This window comes from Camellia sinensis, chromosome 11 (assembly GCF_055761805.1).
Source record: "Camellia sinensis isolate YWXY chromosome 11, ASM5576180v1, whole genome shotgun sequence".
In the NCBI taxonomy this organism is placed as follows: domain Eukaryota; kingdom Viridiplantae; phylum Streptophyta; class Magnoliopsida; order Ericales; family Theaceae; genus Camellia; species Camellia sinensis.
In genome coordinates this window covers 112,780,383-112,801,217 of record NC_138971.1, presented here as the reverse complement: position 1 = coordinate 112,801,217, position 20,835 = coordinate 112,780,383, and the positions used below count along the sequence as shown (strand labels likewise).

The 20,835-nt window shown below is 35.9% G+C and overlaps 1 protein-coding gene and 2 long non-coding RNA genes across 9 annotated transcripts; 2 read left to right on the top strand and 1 right to left on the bottom strand.

Annotated features, from left to right (window-relative positions):
- Positions 1-2,877: 2,877 nt before the first annotated feature.
- On the bottom strand, positions 2,878-9,155 carry CCB4 (cofactor assembly of complex C). 7 transcript variants are annotated; one of them, XR_014344336.1, is made up of 9 exons: positions 8,951-9,154; positions 8,704-8,870; positions 5,985-6,084; positions 5,800-5,873; positions 5,020-5,204; positions 4,791-4,861; positions 4,393-4,524; positions 3,836-3,995; positions 2,878-3,295 (listed from the first exon to the last, which is right to left on the bottom strand). XR_014344336.1 is itself a non-coding variant. In XM_082894507.1 (9 exons), exons 1-8 carry the CDS (start codon positions 9,077-9,079, stop codon positions 3,903-3,905), a joined length of 903 nt encoding a protein of 300 aa, XP_082750633.1. In that variant the 5' UTR covers positions 9,080-9,153; the 3' UTR covers positions 2,878-3,304; positions 3,883-3,902. The 7 variants fall into 7 exon arrangements, 3 of the variants coding, with proteins under 3 accessions (XP_082750633.1, XP_082750634.1, XP_082750635.1); XM_082894507.1 differs by having other exon boundaries at positions 2,878-3,304; positions 3,883-3,995; positions 4,393-4,476; positions 8,951-9,153; XR_014344333.1 differs by having other exon boundaries at positions 3,020-3,295; positions 4,393-4,476; positions 8,951-9,152.
- Positions 9,156-16,191: 7,036 nt separating this feature from the next.
- LOC145803215 (uncharacterized) lies at positions 16,192-16,901 on the top strand. The gene is made up of 3 exons (XR_014345337.1): positions 16,192-16,363; positions 16,496-16,781; positions 16,879-16,901. It is a non-coding gene; the product is annotated as an uncharacterized LOC145803215 (long non-coding RNA).
- Positions 16,902-17,608: 707 nt separating this feature from the next.
- Positions 17,609-18,422, top strand: LOC145803214 (uncharacterized). The gene is made up of 3 exons (XR_014345336.1): positions 17,609-17,700; positions 17,798-17,884; positions 17,980-18,422. It is a non-coding gene; the product is annotated as an uncharacterized LOC145803214 (long non-coding RNA).
- The last annotated feature ends 2,413 nt before the right edge of the window (positions 18,423-20,835 follow it).

Below are 20,835 nucleotides of genomic sequence, written 5' to 3'. Positions count from 1 at the left end.
GATTGTTGTGTATAGTGTTGAGTTTTAACCACAATGTGGTTGGCTTAGATACGACTGGGCTCTGGAGGTTTGCTTCCTCGCAGGTCTTCGGCTCGAATCTCTTAATCAGCAAATGCATATCTTGGAGTCACGGATCGCATGGCGTAAATCCTGTTTCAGAAGGCTTATTTGGGCTGTAGAAATTTAATTTGGTACGCGTAAGCTAGCTTAGAATATTCTATATAATAAATTAAAAAAAATTTGTTTCGAGTTTTCCTATAGTGAAAGAACTGGTCGACCTTTCCTAACAAATAAAAGTAGTCTACATAATGACACATAAAGTGGAGGCACATTTGTTTAACCCAATTTTGGTTCGTATAAGAAAAAAGGGTCAAATTCATGTTACAATTGATTAACATGTTCAACATGAATCGGATAGTTTTATCATAATATTGGCCAATATGATCTAACATTGCAATTTGGCTTTATCTACATTTCCAATGACACGTTATATTTCTTGACAAAGTTTAAAATGACCAATGGGATGTTAAAATATGTCAAATCAAATTGTGTTGAATTTGACATAAAATTTACATTATTTAAATTTGAAAAAAAAATCTTGTACTTTTATGATGAGGAATTAGGGTGGCACCTCGCACAATAGCCATTATTGTAGGGCCATTAAGACTCTTTTTAAATTTTATTTTAATAATTCAAACTGTTTATGTTTTAGAATATATTGAATAGAACATATTTATAAAATATTAAATTGATCGGATATCGGTAGTATTTTCATCAAATTACATGTGTCTGAAAAAATGAATAGTAAATATAATTTAAAATATAAAACTTAAAAAAAAATGTAAAATTGAATACAAATGTAGCTTGATGAAAAGATTACCGATATATGATTAATTTATTTTTTTTTACAAATATGTTCTACAGTTTAAAAAATTAAACGATTCAAATTATCGAAGTGAATTCTAAAATGAAACCTATCCGCTCATTTTTTGTGCAATTTAAGGGCTCTGCGTCAGCAGGGCTATCCCCCAATAAGCATCAATGCCAATCAGGATAAAATCGGAGGATTTCTTTTTTATTCAAGGGGGCGATCCCTTTCAGAATCTACTTTACTAGCATATCTAGAGGAAATGGAAAAAGACTTTGAAAAAAGTCGTCCATTTGAGATTCTCACTAAAGTGAAGGCTCGACATGACCTCTTTTTTTACAAACCCGGAGACCTTTTTTTTTTGATTCTTATGAGGTCGTGTACAACAACCTTAACCGCACAAGCCTGGGCTGGGCCTACCTCCATCCCTAGAGGAGCCGTATGAGGCAGAAACTCCGCGTACGATTTTAAAGCCGAGCCTTTCTAGCAATGGGGCCTAGGGACCGATATGATGATTGGTTTAGGCAGGGCGACCGGCCTACTCCGGGCACCTGTAGGGATTAGTGCGTGAGACCGCCATCCACAAACTGAGGCATGAGACTCACCCTTTACTTGGGAATGGAGAGGGGAAACATAGCATGTCACAAGGCTCATAAATAATATTTTTATTTGATATTCTATGAGAAATATAAAAGACAACATTTGCATTATTAAAACATAATTGTTAAATTATAATATTTTAGTACTATAGCATAACAAAAATTAATCTTGGATAAGTTTGATAGATTTTTTTGCCAATTATTAAAACTATAAGAATTAAATCAATCCGAATAATTATAGTTGAAACCATTACAAGAAATATAGTCTGTCATGACAATAAATAAAAAAACAATTCAAGCCCAATAGCCACTAACCTAACCCAACAACCGTTACAGGAAATAGTCTATAATAAGAAGAAAAAAACAATTCAAGCCCAATAACCACGATAATGAATAGCTGATAATGCAAAGAAAATAACAACACGTTATAATCCCATAATAGAAGAGAAAATAATCAAATTTTGCCTCAAATTTCACCCCTTTAGAGCATCTTTATCAAAATAGTCAAATTTTAACTAAAAAGTTACTTTTTTATTTTAGCTAATCACTTTTTTAAATACATCCTCCAATAAACTCTATTATTTTTTTGTTCTATTTAAATATTTTTATTTTATTAGTTTTTTATTTTTATTTTTCTAACAGTCATATTTTTTTAAACTAACATTTTTCAATAGTTCAACTTTTGATCAAATATTTTTAAACCGACACATTTTCAATGTGTGTTTTTTTTTATATCTTTCTAATATAAATAATATCATTTCGTCTCTATTTTTTATCCACTTCAATATATATATATTTTTCAATTTATTCTTTGTTTTTCAGTATGCTTACAATTTTGTACAAGAAAAACTATTTTGTTCATACACAACCATTTAAAATATCCCATTAGTTGAAGTAATAAAAAAGTTGATTGGTTTATACACTTATCAAATATGCGAACAAAATTAAATTTCAAAAAAATAATTGTGTAATCCTAGTCTTATATTTTATTATTTAACTATATTTGTCGAGGCTTGATGGCTAGCTACTTGTAGAGATGATTTAAGTCTCAACAGATTTGATAATTGAAAAGGCTAGTTTGATGGAGTATTTGTTTAATATTTAATTTTTTTTTTTATGTGACTTCCAACTGCAAAATAACAATTAACACTCTCTACAAAATTCTTTGAATCTATTAATTTAATAGTTAGCGGTGGTGATTGATTGGATAAATAAAAAAAATTGCGCAAAAAATACACTGCTATTTTAGTACATTAAATATTTTACACCCAGAGCAACTTGTAAATTTGTATAGCGTATACTTTCGATGCAGTAAAATAGTACTCTAGCATGTTTATGATTACAGAGATGAAAACTTGAACACGTGCAAACGAAGGAGTTTGAAGGGAAAATTTGAATAAAAGAGAAGAATTTCTGAATGAACTGAAAATTTTCATCATCCATGCATGGAAAAAACTACAAGAGTCAAATATGTAACCTCTCTATTTAATAATACATACTTTTCACAGATATGGTTAAGAACAGGTAGCAAAGAAACAAGAACTTTACCAAGTTAAGAGTGCATGGAGAAAGTCTTTGACTTTATTAAGAAAGTGTCAATGGAAATATAATTTACAACTTGACATAGTTAGGAAAGTTACCAAAACGGATCGAAAGAGCGAGGCGGGTGGAGGTGGGTATCATATATGCATTTCTCATATTCACATTGGCAGGCTGCATACAGGATCAGAATCTTTCTTCTAACTTATAAGTCTTGTTGGCATTGAAAGTGCTTTCCAAAAACCACAAACATCAAGGAACATCTCACTCATGCAGATCAAATATCCACCTGGAAAACCTAAAAAAAAGATTGTTAAGTTTCCCAAAAATCATAGTCAAACAACTTGAAGCTAAAAAGCATAGACACGGGACACATGGATTCTCAATAAATTAGGACAATTAATGGGTGGGACATGGCAAAATATATATATATTTTTTATATTTTTCTTTACTGTGTATATGAATATAAATTTAGGATCCATAAACATGAGAAGCACCGATGTATTTATGGATGCATTTTATTTTATTTTTTCCCCCACTTTTTCCCTCTTTATTCTATATTTTACATTGACTCCAAATAAACTTTCTAAAATTATTATTTAAAAAAACAAATAACAAAAATGTCTTGAGGTGTGTCCAAACACAGTACACGCGTGTCCATGAAGTGTCCCTAATGTGTCCTTCAAACAAATAATAAAAGTAATGCTAGATGTACGTAATTTTTTACCTACTATTTCACTCTCCCTCTCACATGGGGTGTGGGAATCCACAATGTAAAAAGTGTACAAAAATAGAAAGAGAAGTTTATTGATTTCAACAAAAAACTTGCCTTAATAAAAACCTTCATGGAATGCTAGGCTGAAATAAAGTGAAGACCTTTGAGAAGTTGATTGATTTCAAACTCTATCATGCACAGCCACAGGTGGTTTGTTGTTTACAAATTTTGTAAGTGTAGCATCCAGCTTCTCCCCAATTAACGAAATCCATGCCTGTAAACAAAAGTGAAAAGGAATTACATACTTATACGTAAAATGTTTATCTTAAGAATGATTGAAATGAATATTTTATTGAGCGCAAAGTTGATTATCAGTTTGTTCACAAAAAAGAAAAACAAAATTTAATGGAAATTAATTACAAGTGCATAAAGACAAGAATGCTAGAACATAAACTAACTTTTGTCAATTTGGGTCCTGAAAATGAGCTTAATTGGCTGGAGACATACAAACTTATGCATAAAATGTTTAAAGAAAAACACTTCCTGAAATAGGAATTAGATCCTCCACGAGATGAGAAAATGAAATAAAACAAAAGAAGGATTTTAGATGCATAAAGATGCTACAGTAGACAAACATAGAGCTAAAATCTCTGAGGTTAAGAAGGCAGCACCTGGTCGGAAGTTGTGAAGCCCCTAATTGTGTCACCACCAATTATTGCAATTCCGTTGTCTCCAAGTGGTTGCAAAATGACTGCCTAGTACATTATAATTTGTATCAGCAGTCATGAAGAAGCCTGAATTAGCTGTCATGAAATAAACAATTACACCACAGTAGCTTGATGTTCTTAACTTTCTTCTCCCGATTTATGCAACTGATGTCCTTGATAAGCAAATATAAACATTTTAGCAAAAATAAAAAATTACTCTCTTGATTAGAAACTCTCAAAACAAGATTATTTTTTAATGAGAGCATGGAATAGAACTTGTAAAAATCTACTTCCAACAATGAAACAAGTATTTCGAAAGTGAGAAAAGCAAGTCAACTTCATAAAAAACGAAACATGATTACCTGTGTGTTTGAAGGCAGAAATGGCAGCTGTGACTTCCCAGGATACAGAGATAGGTTGGCCAAGTAACTCTCTGAATAGTACGAATTATGGATGGTCATTGTTTTGAAATTAGCTTTTCATTGGGCATGTTTTTTATTTTTTATTTTTTTTTTTATTTTTAAAATCGTAACATACCAAAGTAGCTGGGAAATATGACACAGAATACCTAGTTCATATCATGTTACTTACGTGACCCAGATTTTAACACACTTTGGTAGAGTGAACCTTGCATCAAGTTATTGGCATCCACAGGCACTGCTTCCTTGTCACTAGCAGGAGATGCAGCAGCAAATCCAATTTGAAAGATAAATTCGCCATCATAAACAATAACTAAAGACCTGCATATAGTCGCGACTGAAAGAGATTCCCATGCCCTGAGAATAGGTAAGAGGCTCATTAAAGAGCATTTGAGACAACTGAAACTTCCATCCGTTAAAAAGAAAATGCTGTGTTGTCCTTATCAGCCAATCTTAATTTATTCATGAGATATCAATTCTCTTTTACCTGCACATCTATATGTTTATCTTCATAACCTTACCAAAGAAAAATCCATTGTCGCATGACATCACATAAATTTAGGGCCATCAGCCCTAAGAGAAAGGTATTAAATTAAATTGCTATTTGGAAAAGAAAAGATGGTTGTGCTAGTATACCAAACATTAAAATTTCATAGTTTTCTATCCAATGACATAAAATTTCATCATAAATAGCTAGCATTATCATAGTTTTCAAATGCAGTGATGATTGAATTTGGAAACAAATTTCAGAAAATGAACTTTAAAATTGAGGATAAATACAGAAGGAGACATGTATGCTGAAACAAGAACTTCTGATATAACCTCACCTGTGTTCATTCATATGTACATATTTATTTATTTTATTATGAAAATAAAGTGAGCATAAGAAAAGCAGATGGATAGAGAATAAGACACTTAAGAATGGTTGCATGAGTTACAGAAGCTGTAGTACCACAGTAACTCAGAAACTACAAAATCAGGAAGATGAGAATTTATCCTTTGACACTCCACGCCTTCAGGATTTACCTGAAATCAAAACTTATTTCACTTTCAAAATATTTCCTAAAATCAAATAGATGTAAATAAAATCAAGTGAAGTGTATTAAATTTGGAAGACAAAAAATGCTGCGCCCTCACCACTAATATAGTTTTTGGTCGGATTGACAGCCACACCAAACCAGTTAGAATATTCGTTACTGCCAAACCAAGTGTCAATAGATCCGCTCTAGATTGTGAACTGCTTGATGACAAGGTTTTAGATAATCGTGAGCACCAGGGAAAAAAAAAAAAGGAAGAAAAGCAATTATGAGACTATCTAAAACTACTTATAAAAACTATGACAGCCATAAAGAATTAAACTTGCAGCAAGAAATCAGCTACCTGGAGTATACAAATCAATTTAGTATTCTAAAAATAAAATAAGTGTCATTATAACTCAACTAAGCAAAATTATAATAATTGGGATACCTATTGCACATTATTCTGAAAAAAGATAGTTGTAACTCAACTTGGAGATGTCAGGAACTCGGGATAGAATATTGATACTCCATTAACTCTTCAGACCCTTTTGCTGCAAAATTGCCCACCTAGAAATGCCATCTGTCTTTGTTTGATATCTATTAAAAACAAGTGATGTTTGACACAGCAGTCTTCGAGTTCCTATTTTTTCTTTGCACTTTATATGGTCCTTTCCATCTCAAATTGACAGCATTTAACCCATTTGGTCGTTGTAGGACTTTACAATAGATGAACTCACGCTTAAGAATAGCATTATTCTCATTTTAAGTTGCAGTCTCCCTAATGCTTGTCAGCTAATGCCGATTTGATCAGTGAGAAAATTTGTGAAGTTCCAACACAAATCCTTCTATTTTTTTGCACTCAAGTTAATTTCAGCAATCGACTTCATATTTAATATCACCAAATTATCATCTGTCAAGTTTCTTTTGTCACTTTATTCTCCCCCAAGAAATTTGCCCATTCATACCATCAGGCACAATCTGACAACCTCAAATGGTGTGTGAATAACACAATGTGCAAGTATTATGTAACCTAAGTCTTTGTTTGGACGGACTGGATAAGAGAGCTTGTAATTTATCGAATTGTTAATTTTGGGATACATAGTCCCTGTACTATTTGGTTAGAAAGGATGTGTATCCCATGCTTGTTTAGTCATGGGATTAGATGTTAAGAAATGACTATTCTATTGAATCATATGCTTGTTTTGGGATATTATGAAGAAGCCATATGCTTGTTTGGGATATTATGAAGAAGCACAAATGCTCAAAAGACTATTTTATCCTTTTGAATTGTTTACTAAATAATAGAAAAACTAATTATGAGTTATAAATTATATTTTATTTTTCTACTAGAACTTTTAAAAAATTAAATAAATATAACATCAATAAAAATTAAACCAATTTATTTTAATTTTTAGTTGAGACTTTTAAATTTTATTTTATTTTACTAAAGTACAATAATCTGGAGGGCCAATGGATCTTTCCCCCCAAACCAATTAGTCTAGGTTACATTTTTTGAACCAAACATTGGACTATTACATGGAATGGACATAGAGTCCTATCCTACCCTCTAATCCCCCCAAAAAACACCCCCATAGATAGCTAGAAGACCTTTCCCCCAAAACCAATCTCAAATTGTTAAACCAAAGGCCAGCCCTGTTGCTGAGGAAATAGTAGCTCTTCCCAAAGCAATTGATAAAATTTTCAAAGCATGGAATGGTCGTACATCGATTTGGCAAAAGTCTCGCACTCTCAGCCTGAATAAAATTTGATTTTTTGGGGGAAGGGGCAGAGCACAAATGGTTGCTTCTAGAGAAATCGAGGTGCATAGACCAATCAGCAGCATTGAATTTCTCCTCATCCAACAAAACAAACTCTACCAATACTCTTAATGGGCAATTTCAGTAGTTCCAACATCTAGGTGCTTCTAACCATCAAGTTGAAACTTCCTCAAAGAAAGTTTATATCATCCATAGACATAATCAAAATTTCACATTCCATTCTAACCAGTCATTGACCTGAAATTGAGTAATCTATATACACCCTTTAACGACATCTCCATACCTTGACTGAAACTAATATCAAATATAAATTTGGGTAAATATCACTAAAAAAAATCCTCTCCACTCCATGCCTCAAACTTTTATCAGATTGAGTTTTAACCTCTTTTTTTTTTTTTTTTTTTTTTTTTTTTTCTATTTATTTTATTTATTTTTTTATTTTTATTTATTTTACCCAAATCAAGGGAACCTTAATTTTTTGGAAGACCATTTTGTAGCTTTCAAATTTACAACTCTGCCAATACTAAAGCTTTGAGATTCACTTACCAATCAGTCCTACTAACTACTTATTAACAAGAGAGACTGATAAATTTATCATAAGTCCCAAAAGTAGCAACAATTGGTAATTTACCCAAAAATTTAAGTTTAAATATGAGTTTGTCAATTGGAGTGCTTCATATAGTATAAGGAAAATGTCTCGTAGCTCAAATTTTGTGGCTCAAAAGTGGCTCAAATGGCCAAAACGACGTCGTTTTGGCCATTTTTATGTTGCTTTGTACTCAAAACGACGTCGTTTTGGCCATTTGAACCACTTTTGAGCCACAAAATTTTCAAAATTTGAGCTACGTAGCATTGTCGACAATATAATATCAAATAAAGCTTCTACTCCAAATTTGAGCAAATGAAAAGCAAGGTAACCCAGAATGGTGAAAAGACAGTACACTATATTACAGTAAATTGATTGCATAGCCAATATATATATATATATATATATATATAAATGGGGGAAACAAGAACAAGATGAAGAATCTTTGATTAAAAGGACATAGAAATTTAGACCTGCCGGCATCGGAAACAAGAGCTATGCCGGAAAGGGAGCGATTGAAGAGAACAGCCAAAAGAGAGATGCCGCCGACATAGATTGGGAAAGTCCGGACAACATCGTCGTTTCTGGATACCCAATCGGCCACCCATTCCCTTCTCGGCTTCGGTCCTCTGTAACCTCCCTTCCATTTGAGAGAGACATGGAAATGTGTCAAGAGTCATAGAGAGACCTTTATATAGGGAGAGACATGGATGTATGTACCTGTAAGTTGGAAGAAGCCCTAATGGAGCGAGCGAAAGAGGGGAGACGATGAGGAAGAGAGCGTTGTTTGGTGTTGAATGGGAGGAGGACGATGATGCTGATGGGACTCTGAAGTCTTCCCGCTTCCATCGACCCAACCACAACACAACTGTTTTTTTTTTTTTATTTCTCTCCAATCCAACTTCTGAAATTGTCAAGGATAATTAGCGGGTAAGGCCATCTCCCATCTCCTGTTATTTTAGTTCATCTTTTAATTTTTTATTTATTTATTTGGGTAAATTTCACTGATACCCCTGAGTTTTATGTTTATTACAGTTCATCCCCTCACATTTAGAAAATTACACTGACCTCCCTGTTAATTTAATTTTATGTATGATGATCATTACGGTGAGAGAAAACTGTTATGAAACTTTAAACCTCAGGGAACAATCTGTAATGAAACTTTAAATGTCAAGGAGGGGATGTAATTTCCAAAAGGTGAGAGGAAACTGTAATAAACATAAATCTTAAGGGGTGTCAATGTAATTTATCCTATTTGTTTTAACTTCATTAAAAAAGTTGTATTTAGAATTATAATTATTTTTTTAATTAATTTAATAATTATGAGAAAAAAAGGTGAAATTATTATAGTTTAGATGTGGTTTTTTGTTTTGTTAATTATTTTAATTTATTTTGTCTTTATTGATTATTTTAGAGCGTATTTAGAATGATCTAAATAAGTATACTTTTTAACTTTTTATGAAAAGATGTACAAAAAAATTAGAGAGACGATGTGACCTAAAAAGATAAAATGATAAAAAAATATGCTAACATAGGTATTGTGATGTCTCGGGTCTTGGACTTGACTAATATTGAGTAATAAGTTTGTGTACATTACTTTCGGCGTTTTGGGTTGTTAAAATTTCTTTTCTACTCTTACTTAACCTCTCGTAACCTTTCTGGGTTGAAAATTTTAAGTTTTGGACATTGGAACGTGTCTTGGGTTGTATTATCAATTCTGAGAGTCTGGGCAAAATTGCTTGTGCGGATTTGGAAACTGCTCGAGCAGATCCTCATAGAGTTTTTCAAAGTTTTCAGAGTTTTCTAGGTAGAAAATTGCTCAAGCGGATTTTGGTAGATTTTTCTAGGCAGCTCTCTAGAGCAAACCGCCCATGAGTAAAAAAATCTGCATACGGGTTGGAAATTTTGCTCGTATGGAATTGAAACCTCTCGTGCGGATTTCAGCGCGCTTGTTTCGAAATTCATGCTCTTTTCCTCAATGCCAAAAACGTGTTTATACAGATTTTTCACTTCTCTCTCTCTCTCTCTCTCTCTCTCTCTCTCTCTCTCTCTCTCTTTATACTTATCTTTTCTTTCCATTGTCTCTACAAACACACCCAAATCCAACTTCTCTTTAAGATTTAGCTCAAATCTTCAAGAGTTTAAGGGGACTTTTTACACCAAATCGAAGAGGGGGACGGGGGCTACATTTATAACCGATTGGATTGAGTTTTCACCAACTTTGAGTTCTACGGTTTTCTTCCTCTTCATTTCCCAAAGCTTGAGGTAGGAATAATCTTTGAGTTATATATATGTTTTTGCAAGATTATGCTTGTTTTACTACATATTTGAGTTATGAATTTGGATTGTTGAATCCTAGATGATATTAGAAGATGATTTTATCTATTTTTCTCAAAACTTTTGATAATATGAGCTATGTTCTATGGTACGGGTGTTGTTTTGAATAAATCTTTTCAAAAATGGAACACAAACCTTGTTTTGGTGAAACCTTAGAATTTGGGAATTTTGAAAAAAAGTTGAGATATTGTGAAATTGATACTTGATAATTTGTTATGTGAGTAACTGATGGAGGAAATTTCTATAGTTGTATCAAATGAAGAAATTTCATGAGAAAATGAGAAATTGTTGATTTGGGAAGGTTGAGGAATAGCTTCACTACAGGAAAACATAGCAAAAAACACGGAGTTTTAGCGACGCCGCGCCCCCCGTCGCAAAAAACGGTTTTTTGCGACGGTAACTGCACCTGTCGCAGATAATAGCCTTTAGCGACGGTACTGACCCGTCGGTAATGAAACCAAGCGGAGGGGTCGGAAATGCGGAAGTATTAGCGACGGTAAATAAAACCGTCGCAAAAAACCTTTTTTTTGAGACGGCATATATCATTTGCGACGGAAATTTGCCGTCGCAAAAAAGGATTAATTCAAACGGCGCCGTTTTGCCTTATATTTGCGACGGTCTACATCATACCGTCGCAAAAAGTCCAAAAAAAAAAAAACCTTCTTCTTCCTGTTGGCTGCCGCTTGATCCTCCTCTCCAAATCCCTAACTTCACCCCCAAATTCCCCAAACGGCCTACGAGGAAGACAGCGGTGGTGCGGCGGCTCCGGTTCCGGCGACAAGAGTGGTGCTCCGGCGACGACTCTCTCTCCCTCTGCGTATGCTCTCTCTCTCTCTCTCGGTCTGTGTATATATATATAAATCTGTCTATATATATATATATATGCAAAGTATATAAATCTATATATATATATATAAATCTGAAATCTGTCTATATATATATATAAATCTGTTTATCTGAAATCTATATATATAAATCTGTCTATATATATATATATAAATCTGTCTATATATATATATAAATCTGTCTATATATATGTATATAAATCTGTTTATTAATAACATACTTTAATTAAGAACATACTTTAATTAATAAATCTGTCTATATATAATAGATTTGTCTCATGGTTTTTAATAAATCTGTCTATATATATGTATATATAAATCTGTTTATTTTTTAATTATTATCAACATTTATCAATTATTATCAATTATTATTAATTAGTGTTTTTAATTTTTTTAATTATTTTTATGGTTGTTTTCATTTATATCTCTTCAACTATTATCATTTTTTTTTCTATTTCATCCATAAATTATCAATTTTACCATTCAATCCTTCAAGTTTTTTATTTTTTTATTTTTTCCAAATCATATGCTCCAATTAGAAATAGTTTGTCAAAATCAGTAACAGTAGCAACCTAACATAATGTGAAAAATTTTAATCTTATAATTTAGACAACCACATCATCCGGCCAAACAACTATTTTCTTATTCATATTATATTAGAGCATCTCTATCAAAATAGTTATTTTTATTTTTTTTAATTAAAACAGTGATTAAATCACTAAATTTCAACTCCATTGAACTAATAACTATCAAGTTAGCTATTTTAGTTTTCGTAGTTTTGGCTCAGTAAATGCAGTTAGTAGTTTCAGCTAGTCAAACATTAAAAATATATTATTTTTGGTATTTTTTAGTTACTTGTGTTGAGTTTATGAACTTAAGAACGAAATAAATTAAACTAATACTTTAATTGTTTAAATCGTCTCAAATTATATTGGTGTTTAAGAAGATTCAATTACAAATAACCATGAGACAAACTCAATTATAAAGTTTTAATAATAATATAAACTCAATTATAAAGTCATGAAGTTTTATCTTTAACTAATGGGGGTGTTTTTAACCACGAAAAGTCAGTGGAGGTCTGAAAAAACTTTACTAACGAAATAAAATTTTGACAATGGGGGTTTGATATCATACACATGTAATGGTTCGATTACAAATTTAAATTGCAAATGTTTAAATAAGTCATAAAAATATTTAAGAGAAAATAAAAAAAATACAAAAAAAAAAAAAAACAGGATTTTAACCCTTATAATAAAATAAATCTTAAATTTTTAATTTAATTAATTTAAACCTTAAATAGGAATTTTAGACATTTCGTTAATTTGCCAAATAGGATGTCGAGTGAATATTTATGTGTAGGTATTATATTTAGAGTTACTTTGGTGAGATATTCTTGTGGATGTGTACAGATGATGGATAAGAGTTGGATTGATTTGCCAAATAGGATGTCGAGTGAATACATTAATGGGATTGATGAATTCCTTGTGTTTGCCTACACCAATAGGGTTGAAGGTTCGATGATCAGTTGTCCGTGTAGGAAGTGTGAGAATCGATACTATTTTGTACGAGATGGTGTACGGGAGCATCTGATTTTGAATGGTTTTTTTAAAAAATACAAACATTGGATTAATCATGGGGAATCTTACATATCTCTGCATAGTAATCGAGAGAATGAAACATTAGCTAATTTAGACATTGGAGATGATAAGATTGGAATGATACAAGGGGCTATGGGAAATCCACATGCCGGTACAAGTGTTGAGGGTGATGAACCACAGGGGCCTGATCCCCGTGCATCTGAACCCCAGCTCGGTCCAAATGCAGAGACTGCAAAGTATTTCAAACTTCTTCAAGATGCACAAAGTGAATTGTATCCGGGTTGTCAGAAGTTCACATCTTTGTCATTCATTGTTTGACTTCTACATTTGAAGGTGCTTAATCAGTGGACGGACAAGTCTGTTGACATGTTGCTTGAGTTATTGAATGAGGCGTTTCCGTTGGGTGTGAAACTCCCGGACTCATATTATAAAGCTCAAAAGGTCACAACAGATTTGGGCTTCACGTATGAGACGTGGGATGCATGTCCCAACAGTTGCATGTTGTTTCGAAACGAGGACGCCAATCTTGATAAATGTGTCATATGCAACAGTTCTAGATGGAAATCAAATGGTGATGGTGGTTCAAATGGTCCTAACACAGGTGGCAAACAAGTAGCTGCAAAACAGATGAGGTATTTTCCTTTAAAGTCAAGGTTGCAGAGGTTGTTTATGTCATCCAAGATGGCCAAGTTAATGAGATGGCATGCAGAGGAACGAACTGATGATGGTGTCTTCAGGCATCCTGCTGACTCCCTTGCATGGAAAGATTTTGACCGTCGGAATATTGACTTTAGTAATGATTGCCGAAGTGTAAGGCTTGGCTTAGCATCTGATGGTTTTAACCCATTCAGGACGATGAACATAGTTCATAGCACTTGGCTTGTTGTGCTCATTCCATACAACTTGCCGCCATGGATGTGCATGAAGCAACCATTTCTAATTTTATCTGTGCTTATTGACGGCCCGAAAGGACCTGGTGACAAGATTGATGTTTATATGCAACCGTTGATTGAGGAGTTGAAAGAACTATGGAATGAGGGTGTGTCAACATTTGATGCATCAACAAATCAAATGTTTCAAATGCATGCAGCTTTACTGTGGACAATTAGTGATTTTCCTGCATACGCAAAGTTGTCAGGATGGAGCACTAAAGGAGGATATGCATGTCCTTGTTGCAATAAGGAAACTACATCGTGTTGGTTGAATCATAGTAGGAAACAATCATACTTGGGTCATCGCAGATTTTTACCTACTGGCCATAAATTCCGGAAGGATAAAGTATCATTTGATGGTAGTCGGGAAGTCAGACTCAAACCAAAATTGTTGTCTGGAACTGAGATGTTGCTACAATTAGAATCTGAGGGTATTTTAACCCAATACAATAGGGATGACCTTAAGGAGAGGCATAGGAGACAGGTAGAGAAGGAGAAAGCTGGACATCGCACCCATAGTTGGAAGAAAAAGAGTATCTTTTATGAATTGCCATATTGGGAGCACAATCTAATAAGACACAACCTCGACGTGATGCATATAGAGAAGAATGTTTGTGACAATGTGTTGTGGACAATATTAGGGGTTGCAGGAAAATCGAAGGATGGTGTTAATACTCGGCGTGATTTACAAGATATGAATATTAGAAAACCCCTACATTTGCAGTTAAGAGGGTCAAATAAAGCCTATTTACCACCAGCACAATTCACGATGACCAAGGATGAGAAAGATTTGTTCTTAAAAGTGTTGAAGGAAGTAAGAGTTCCCGACGGGTATTCATCCAATATATCACGTCGTGTGCGCTTACATGATAGAAGCATTGGGGGTCTTAAGAGCCACGATAGTCATATTCTGATGCAACAACTTATTCCATTGGCTATTCGCAGATCGTTACCGAAGAATGTAATTGAACCCTTGATTGAATTGAGCAATTTCTTTAGACAATTGTGTTCGAAAGTGAATCGTGCGACGGATTTGCAATATATTAAAGATCGTATCGCTGTAACACTTTGTCATCTAGAGAAAATATTTCCTCCGAGTTTTTTTGATATAATGGAGCACTTGCCTATACATCTAGCTGATGAAGCGTTATTGGGTGGAGCGATTCAGTTTCGATGGATGTATCCAATTGAGAGGTATCTTCTTACTTTGAAGCAATACGTGCGTAATAGAGCTCGTCCTGAAGGATCAATTGCTAAAGGATATCTTATGGAAGAATGCATGAATTTTTGTGCACAATATCTCAGTGATGTGGAAACCAAATCTAGTCGACCCGTGAGGAACTATAGTGGTGCTGATAATTTGGGTCATGCTACTGGTGAAAACACAAGCTTTTATCTTGATAATACTTCTTGGGTACAAGCTCATCGGTACATCTTATGCAATACAAGCGCGGTTCAACCATTCATAAAGTAGGTTAAGTCACTCACTCAATATTTTATTATGTTTTATTGAATTTTCAACTAAAATTTTTGTATGGCTAAAATTTCAATCTACACAGCAAACACCTTGAAGTACTTAAGCTCAAAATGCCTCGTGTCGACGATCATCAACTTCGACGTGAACATTTTGAAACTTTTCACATTTGGTTCAAGGAACATGTATGTATTTAACTCTATAGATTCTAGTTACTTAAGTCGATCTACATTTTAAATTTTACATTTCGTGTTAAATAGGTCCAAACTTTGCGAAGGACTACTGATGTCATACTTTCTGAAGAGATTATTCTATTGGCAAATGGTCCTCATAACCTGGCAAGGAGGTTCAACGGGTATATACTGAATGGGTTTCGGTATCGAGTAAAGGCCATGGATGATCGTCGAGCCATACAAAATTGTGGTGTAGCTTTGAAGGCAGATACCATAAGTTATGCTAGTCGAAAAGACAAGAATCCTCGTCTGGGGTCTGTGTACTATTATGGACAATTGATAGATATTGTTGAGATTCGATATTCCAATGAGAAGAAACATGTGTTGTTTAAGTGTGATTGGATTGATAGCATTCACGGAAAGAAAGAAGATGTCTTCAATTTCACGTTGGTGAACTTCAATCATTTGTTGTACCGAGATGATCGAATTACCAATGAACCTTTCATCTTGGCGTCCCAAGCAGAGCAAGTTTGGTATGTTGCAGACCCGTTACAACAAGACTGGCAAGTTGTGGTGAAGATGTCTCAAAGAGGTTTATTTGATATGAGTTCAACTGATCCACAAATCGAGCCATACATGAGCCAACAATTGGAAGAAAATATAATGCTTCGTGATGAAGAAGTTGGTTGGGTGAGGGAAGCCGCAGAAGGGGAAACAGTTGATGTTCAAATAGGCTGATATGTAATCAACATTAGTAATTCAATTAAGGCCAAGGTTGTAGTTAATCATCAATTTCTTAATTTACTTTGTCTTTGTAATTGTATTAGTTCAAATCATGTCATATTATAGTTGATGACAAACCATTGTCTATGTTTCTAATGTCAATTAATGTTATATTGCTTGAAGATTATTATGGGAAGGAAGAGGAAGCCTGATCATCCCCGGCGCATGATGTCTGATGTGCTACATAACAGGACATCAGTAGCACCACCATTAGAGGAGGCATCACATCGGCCAGCATCGGAGGGGCCATTAGTGCCACCACCATCTGAGGGGCCATTACCACCGTATCGACCACCATCAGTGGCACCACAGCAGCTACCATGTACTCGGCCTCCACGCCTACCATCGGTGCGTCCACCATCAATGGCACCACAGCAGCTATCATCATCAGCTTATGAGCCATCCGCAGGTATTTAAATTTGCTTTGATTTGCATGAAAATTATTTACACATACATTTATTTATGCTCATTATATATAACTTGTTTATTCTCATTGTATTTTGCAGACCCTTCGACTTCTTCATAGCCCACATCAGGTTTATTTGATATGATTTGTATTCACATTATTTAAATTTGCATTTGGTTGTTACCATTGCATATTGTTTATTATTATTGTATATCGCAGGTCATGTTAGTTCTTCATCAACCTCGACTAGGCGTGGTAGAGGATGTGCCAAGGGCATTAAAGAGTGGGGTACTGGTAAAAAGCTGCACATACAATTTGATGGAAATTACTGCCCAATAGGGGATAACGTGGCCAAGTTAACTACTCAACTAGGCATTATTGTCCGGAATGGTAACATTGTTCCTCTTACATTTGTTGACTGGAACAGTGTGCCTGATGATATTGTTGATGCTATCTGGAAGGATGTGAAGGTAAAAGTATATTTTTGTCCACAAATTCGAATTCCAAATTTGTGTTATACTTAGCCTTAAACTTTGTGTTTTATAGGACAATTTGAATATATGTCCAGAGGAGTACAAGCCAATCTGCATGAAAAACTGCAACAGCATATGGAAGGATCACAAGAACAAGCTTAAGGCTAAGTATTTCAAGCCTAGAAGCTCTGATCCTAATCTGAAGGATGATGTTCTTATGAACGTTGTGCCAAGCCAGTGGGAACAACTTGTAGAGTATTGGCGTACTTCCGATGCTGAGGTATACAATTACGTTATATTTATGATATGTAAACATACAAATCATATTTACATACTTACATTTGTTGAACTTGTTATAGAAAATTGCAAGTAGGAACGCTAAAAATCGGCGAGCTCACGGCATAGCTCATACCACAGGGCGTACTACTTTCTCTCAGATACGGCATGAGGTTTACATTTTATTGTTTTATTTTTCTATATAAATAAACATTGTATATTTGCAAATTATTTGGATTCTAATTTTCATATTTCTAAAAAAAAATTTAGATGACCAGTAAGGGGGAGTCTACTGATAAGATGAATGTTTGGCTTATGACACGTAGAGTAGATGACCCAGAGGTTATCCAGACCTTGGTAGTTTCCAAACACCTTTGATTGTATTTAAAGTTTATTTTTTGTGTGTCAACCATCTTAATTTCGCGTATACTTGTGTGTCTTATTCAATACAGGATGAGTTTAATCGTCAACTCTCTATGCTACCTGAGGATGGTCGGACTTTGGAGGCTAGGAATGCCATTTTCCATGAGTTAATAGGTCATGACAGACATGGATATTGTCGCACATACGGGAGAATCGTGCCTCGGAGAGTGGTGTATAAGGATGGTGCTGGGCCATCACAGTCAACACCCCATCCATCGACTATTGATCAGATCACGCAGCAGGTTCGTGCTGAGCTAAGGGATGAGTTGAGGGAGGAGCTGCGAGCAGAGTTCTCTACACATTTGTAGCAGATGAGAGCTGAGATGATGGCCCTTGTGTCACAGGGGGCGAGTGTGGATCCCAACAGACAGGTTCCATATAAACATCACAATTGTTTGATAGTTCAATTTTCACTCAAGATTATGTATGAAATTCGAATATGATTAACACATTATGCACTGACTAACATAGGTTCCTGATGCATCGAGTGGCCACCGGGCATTTACGGAATCTGCAGAAGACGAGAATCCATATACACCACCACCAGAAGATCAGGTATAAAATTTATCTTTGCATTCTAAGCTAAAATGCATCTTTGCGTTCTTTACTTGAATTCGAGGCGTTAACGCCCCAAAATCAGCAAACGGCGTCGGTTTAGGACAAAACTTGGCACACACGACCGCCTAGGCACGAGAGACTTGTGGGAGAAGACGGGGCTCGAATCGGGTTCCCGGTTTGGGAGTTAGAGCCGGATTTCACTTTAGGCAAACTACTTCCTTAAGAAACTTGAATTTGAGGAGTTAACGCCCCAAAATTACCAAACGGTGTCGGTTTAGCACGAAACTTGGCACACACGACCGCCTAGGCACGAGAGACTTGTGGGAGAAGACGGGGCTCGAATCGGGTTCCCGGTTTGGAAGTTAGAGTTGGATTTCACTTTAGGCAAACTACTTCTTTAAGAAACTTCTTTTCGAGGCGTTAACGCCCCAAAATCACCAAACGGCGTCGGTTTAGCACGAAACTTGGCACACACGACCGCCTAGGCACGAGAGACTTGTGGGAGAAGACGGGGCTCGAATCGGGCTCCCGGTTTGGGAGTTAGAGTGGGATTTCACTTTAGGCAAATACTTCTTTAAGAAACTTCTTTTCGAGGTGTTAACGCCCCAAAATCACCAAACGGCGTCGGTTTAGCACGAAACTTGGCACACACGACCGCCTAGGCACGAGAGACTTGTGGGAGAAGACGGGGCTCGAATCGGGTTCCCGGTTTGGGAGTTAGAGTCGGATTTCACTTTAGGCAAACTACTTCTTTAAGAAACTTCTTTTCGAGGCGTTAACGCCCCAAAATCACCAAACGGCGTCGGTTTAGCACGAAACTTGGCACACACGACCGCCTAGGCACGAGAGACTTGTGGGAGAAGACGGGGCTCGAATCGGGTTCCCGATTTGGGAGTTAGAGCCGGATTTCACTTTAGGCAAACTACTTCCTTAAGAAACTTGAATTTGAGGAGTTAACGCCCCAAAATTACCAAACGGCGTCGGTTTAGCACGAAACTTGGCACACACGACCGCCTAGGCACGAGAGACTTGTGAGAGAAGACGGGGCTCGAATCGGGTTCCCGGTTTGGGAGTTAGAGCCGGATTTCACTTTAGGCAAACTACTTCCTTAAGAAACTTGAATTTGAGGAGTTAACGCCCCAAAATTACCAAACGACGTCGGTTTAACACGAAACTTGGCACACACGACCGCCTAGGCACGAGAGGCTTGTGGGAGAAGACGGGGCTCGAATCGGGTTCCCGGTTTGGGAGTTAGAGTCGGATTTCACTTTAGGCAAATTACTTCCTTAAGAAACTTCTTTTCGAGGCGTTAACGCCCCAAAATCACCAAACGGCGTCGGTTTAGCACGAAACTTGGCACACACGACCGCCTAGGCACGAGAGACTTGTGGGAGAAGACGGGGCTCGAATCGGGTTCCCGGTTTGGGAGTTAGAGTGGGATTTCACTTTAGGCAAACTACTTCTTTAAGAAACTTGAATTCGAGGCGTTAACGCCCCAAAATCACCAAACGGCGTCGGTTTAGCACGAAACTTGGCACACTCGACCGCCTAGGCACGATAGACTTGTGGGAGAAGACGGGGCTCGAATCGGGTTCCCGGTTTGGGAGTTAGAGTCGGATTTCACTTTAGGCAAACTACTTCTTTAAGAAACTTCTTTTCGAGGCGTTAACGCCCCAAAATCACCAAATGGCGTCGGTTTAGCACGAAACGTGGCACACACGACCGCCTAGGCACGAGAGACTTGTGGGAGAAGACGGGGCTCGAATCGGGTTCCCGGTTTGGGAGTTAGAGCCGGATTTCACTTTAGGCAAATTACTTCCTTAAGAAACTTGAATTTGAGGAGTTAACGCCCCAAAATCACCAAACGGCGTCGGTTTAGCACGAAACTTGGCACACACGACCGCCTAGGCACGAGAGACTTGTGGGAGAAGACGGGGCTCGAATCGGGTTCCCGGTTTGGAAGTTAGAGTCGGATTTCACTTTAGGCAAACTACTTCTTTAAGAAACTTGAATTCGAGGCGTTAACGCCCCAAAATCACCAAACGGCGTCGGTTTAGCACGAAACTTGGCACACACGACCGCCTAGGCACGAGAGACTTGTGGGAGAAGACGGGGCTCGAATCGGGTTCCCGGTTTGGGAGTTAGAGCCGGATTTCGGTCCAGTCAAAATTATTTACTAAACTATCTTTCTAATTATATAGTTGTCAATTTTTTTTTATATTTTTCTATAATTAAAATATTAACACATTATATGGTTTTTAATTATTTTTATCTTGTTTTTTTCAGATATTTCCTGAGTAGCAGTTGGCTTTTTCTGGAATGTGGGC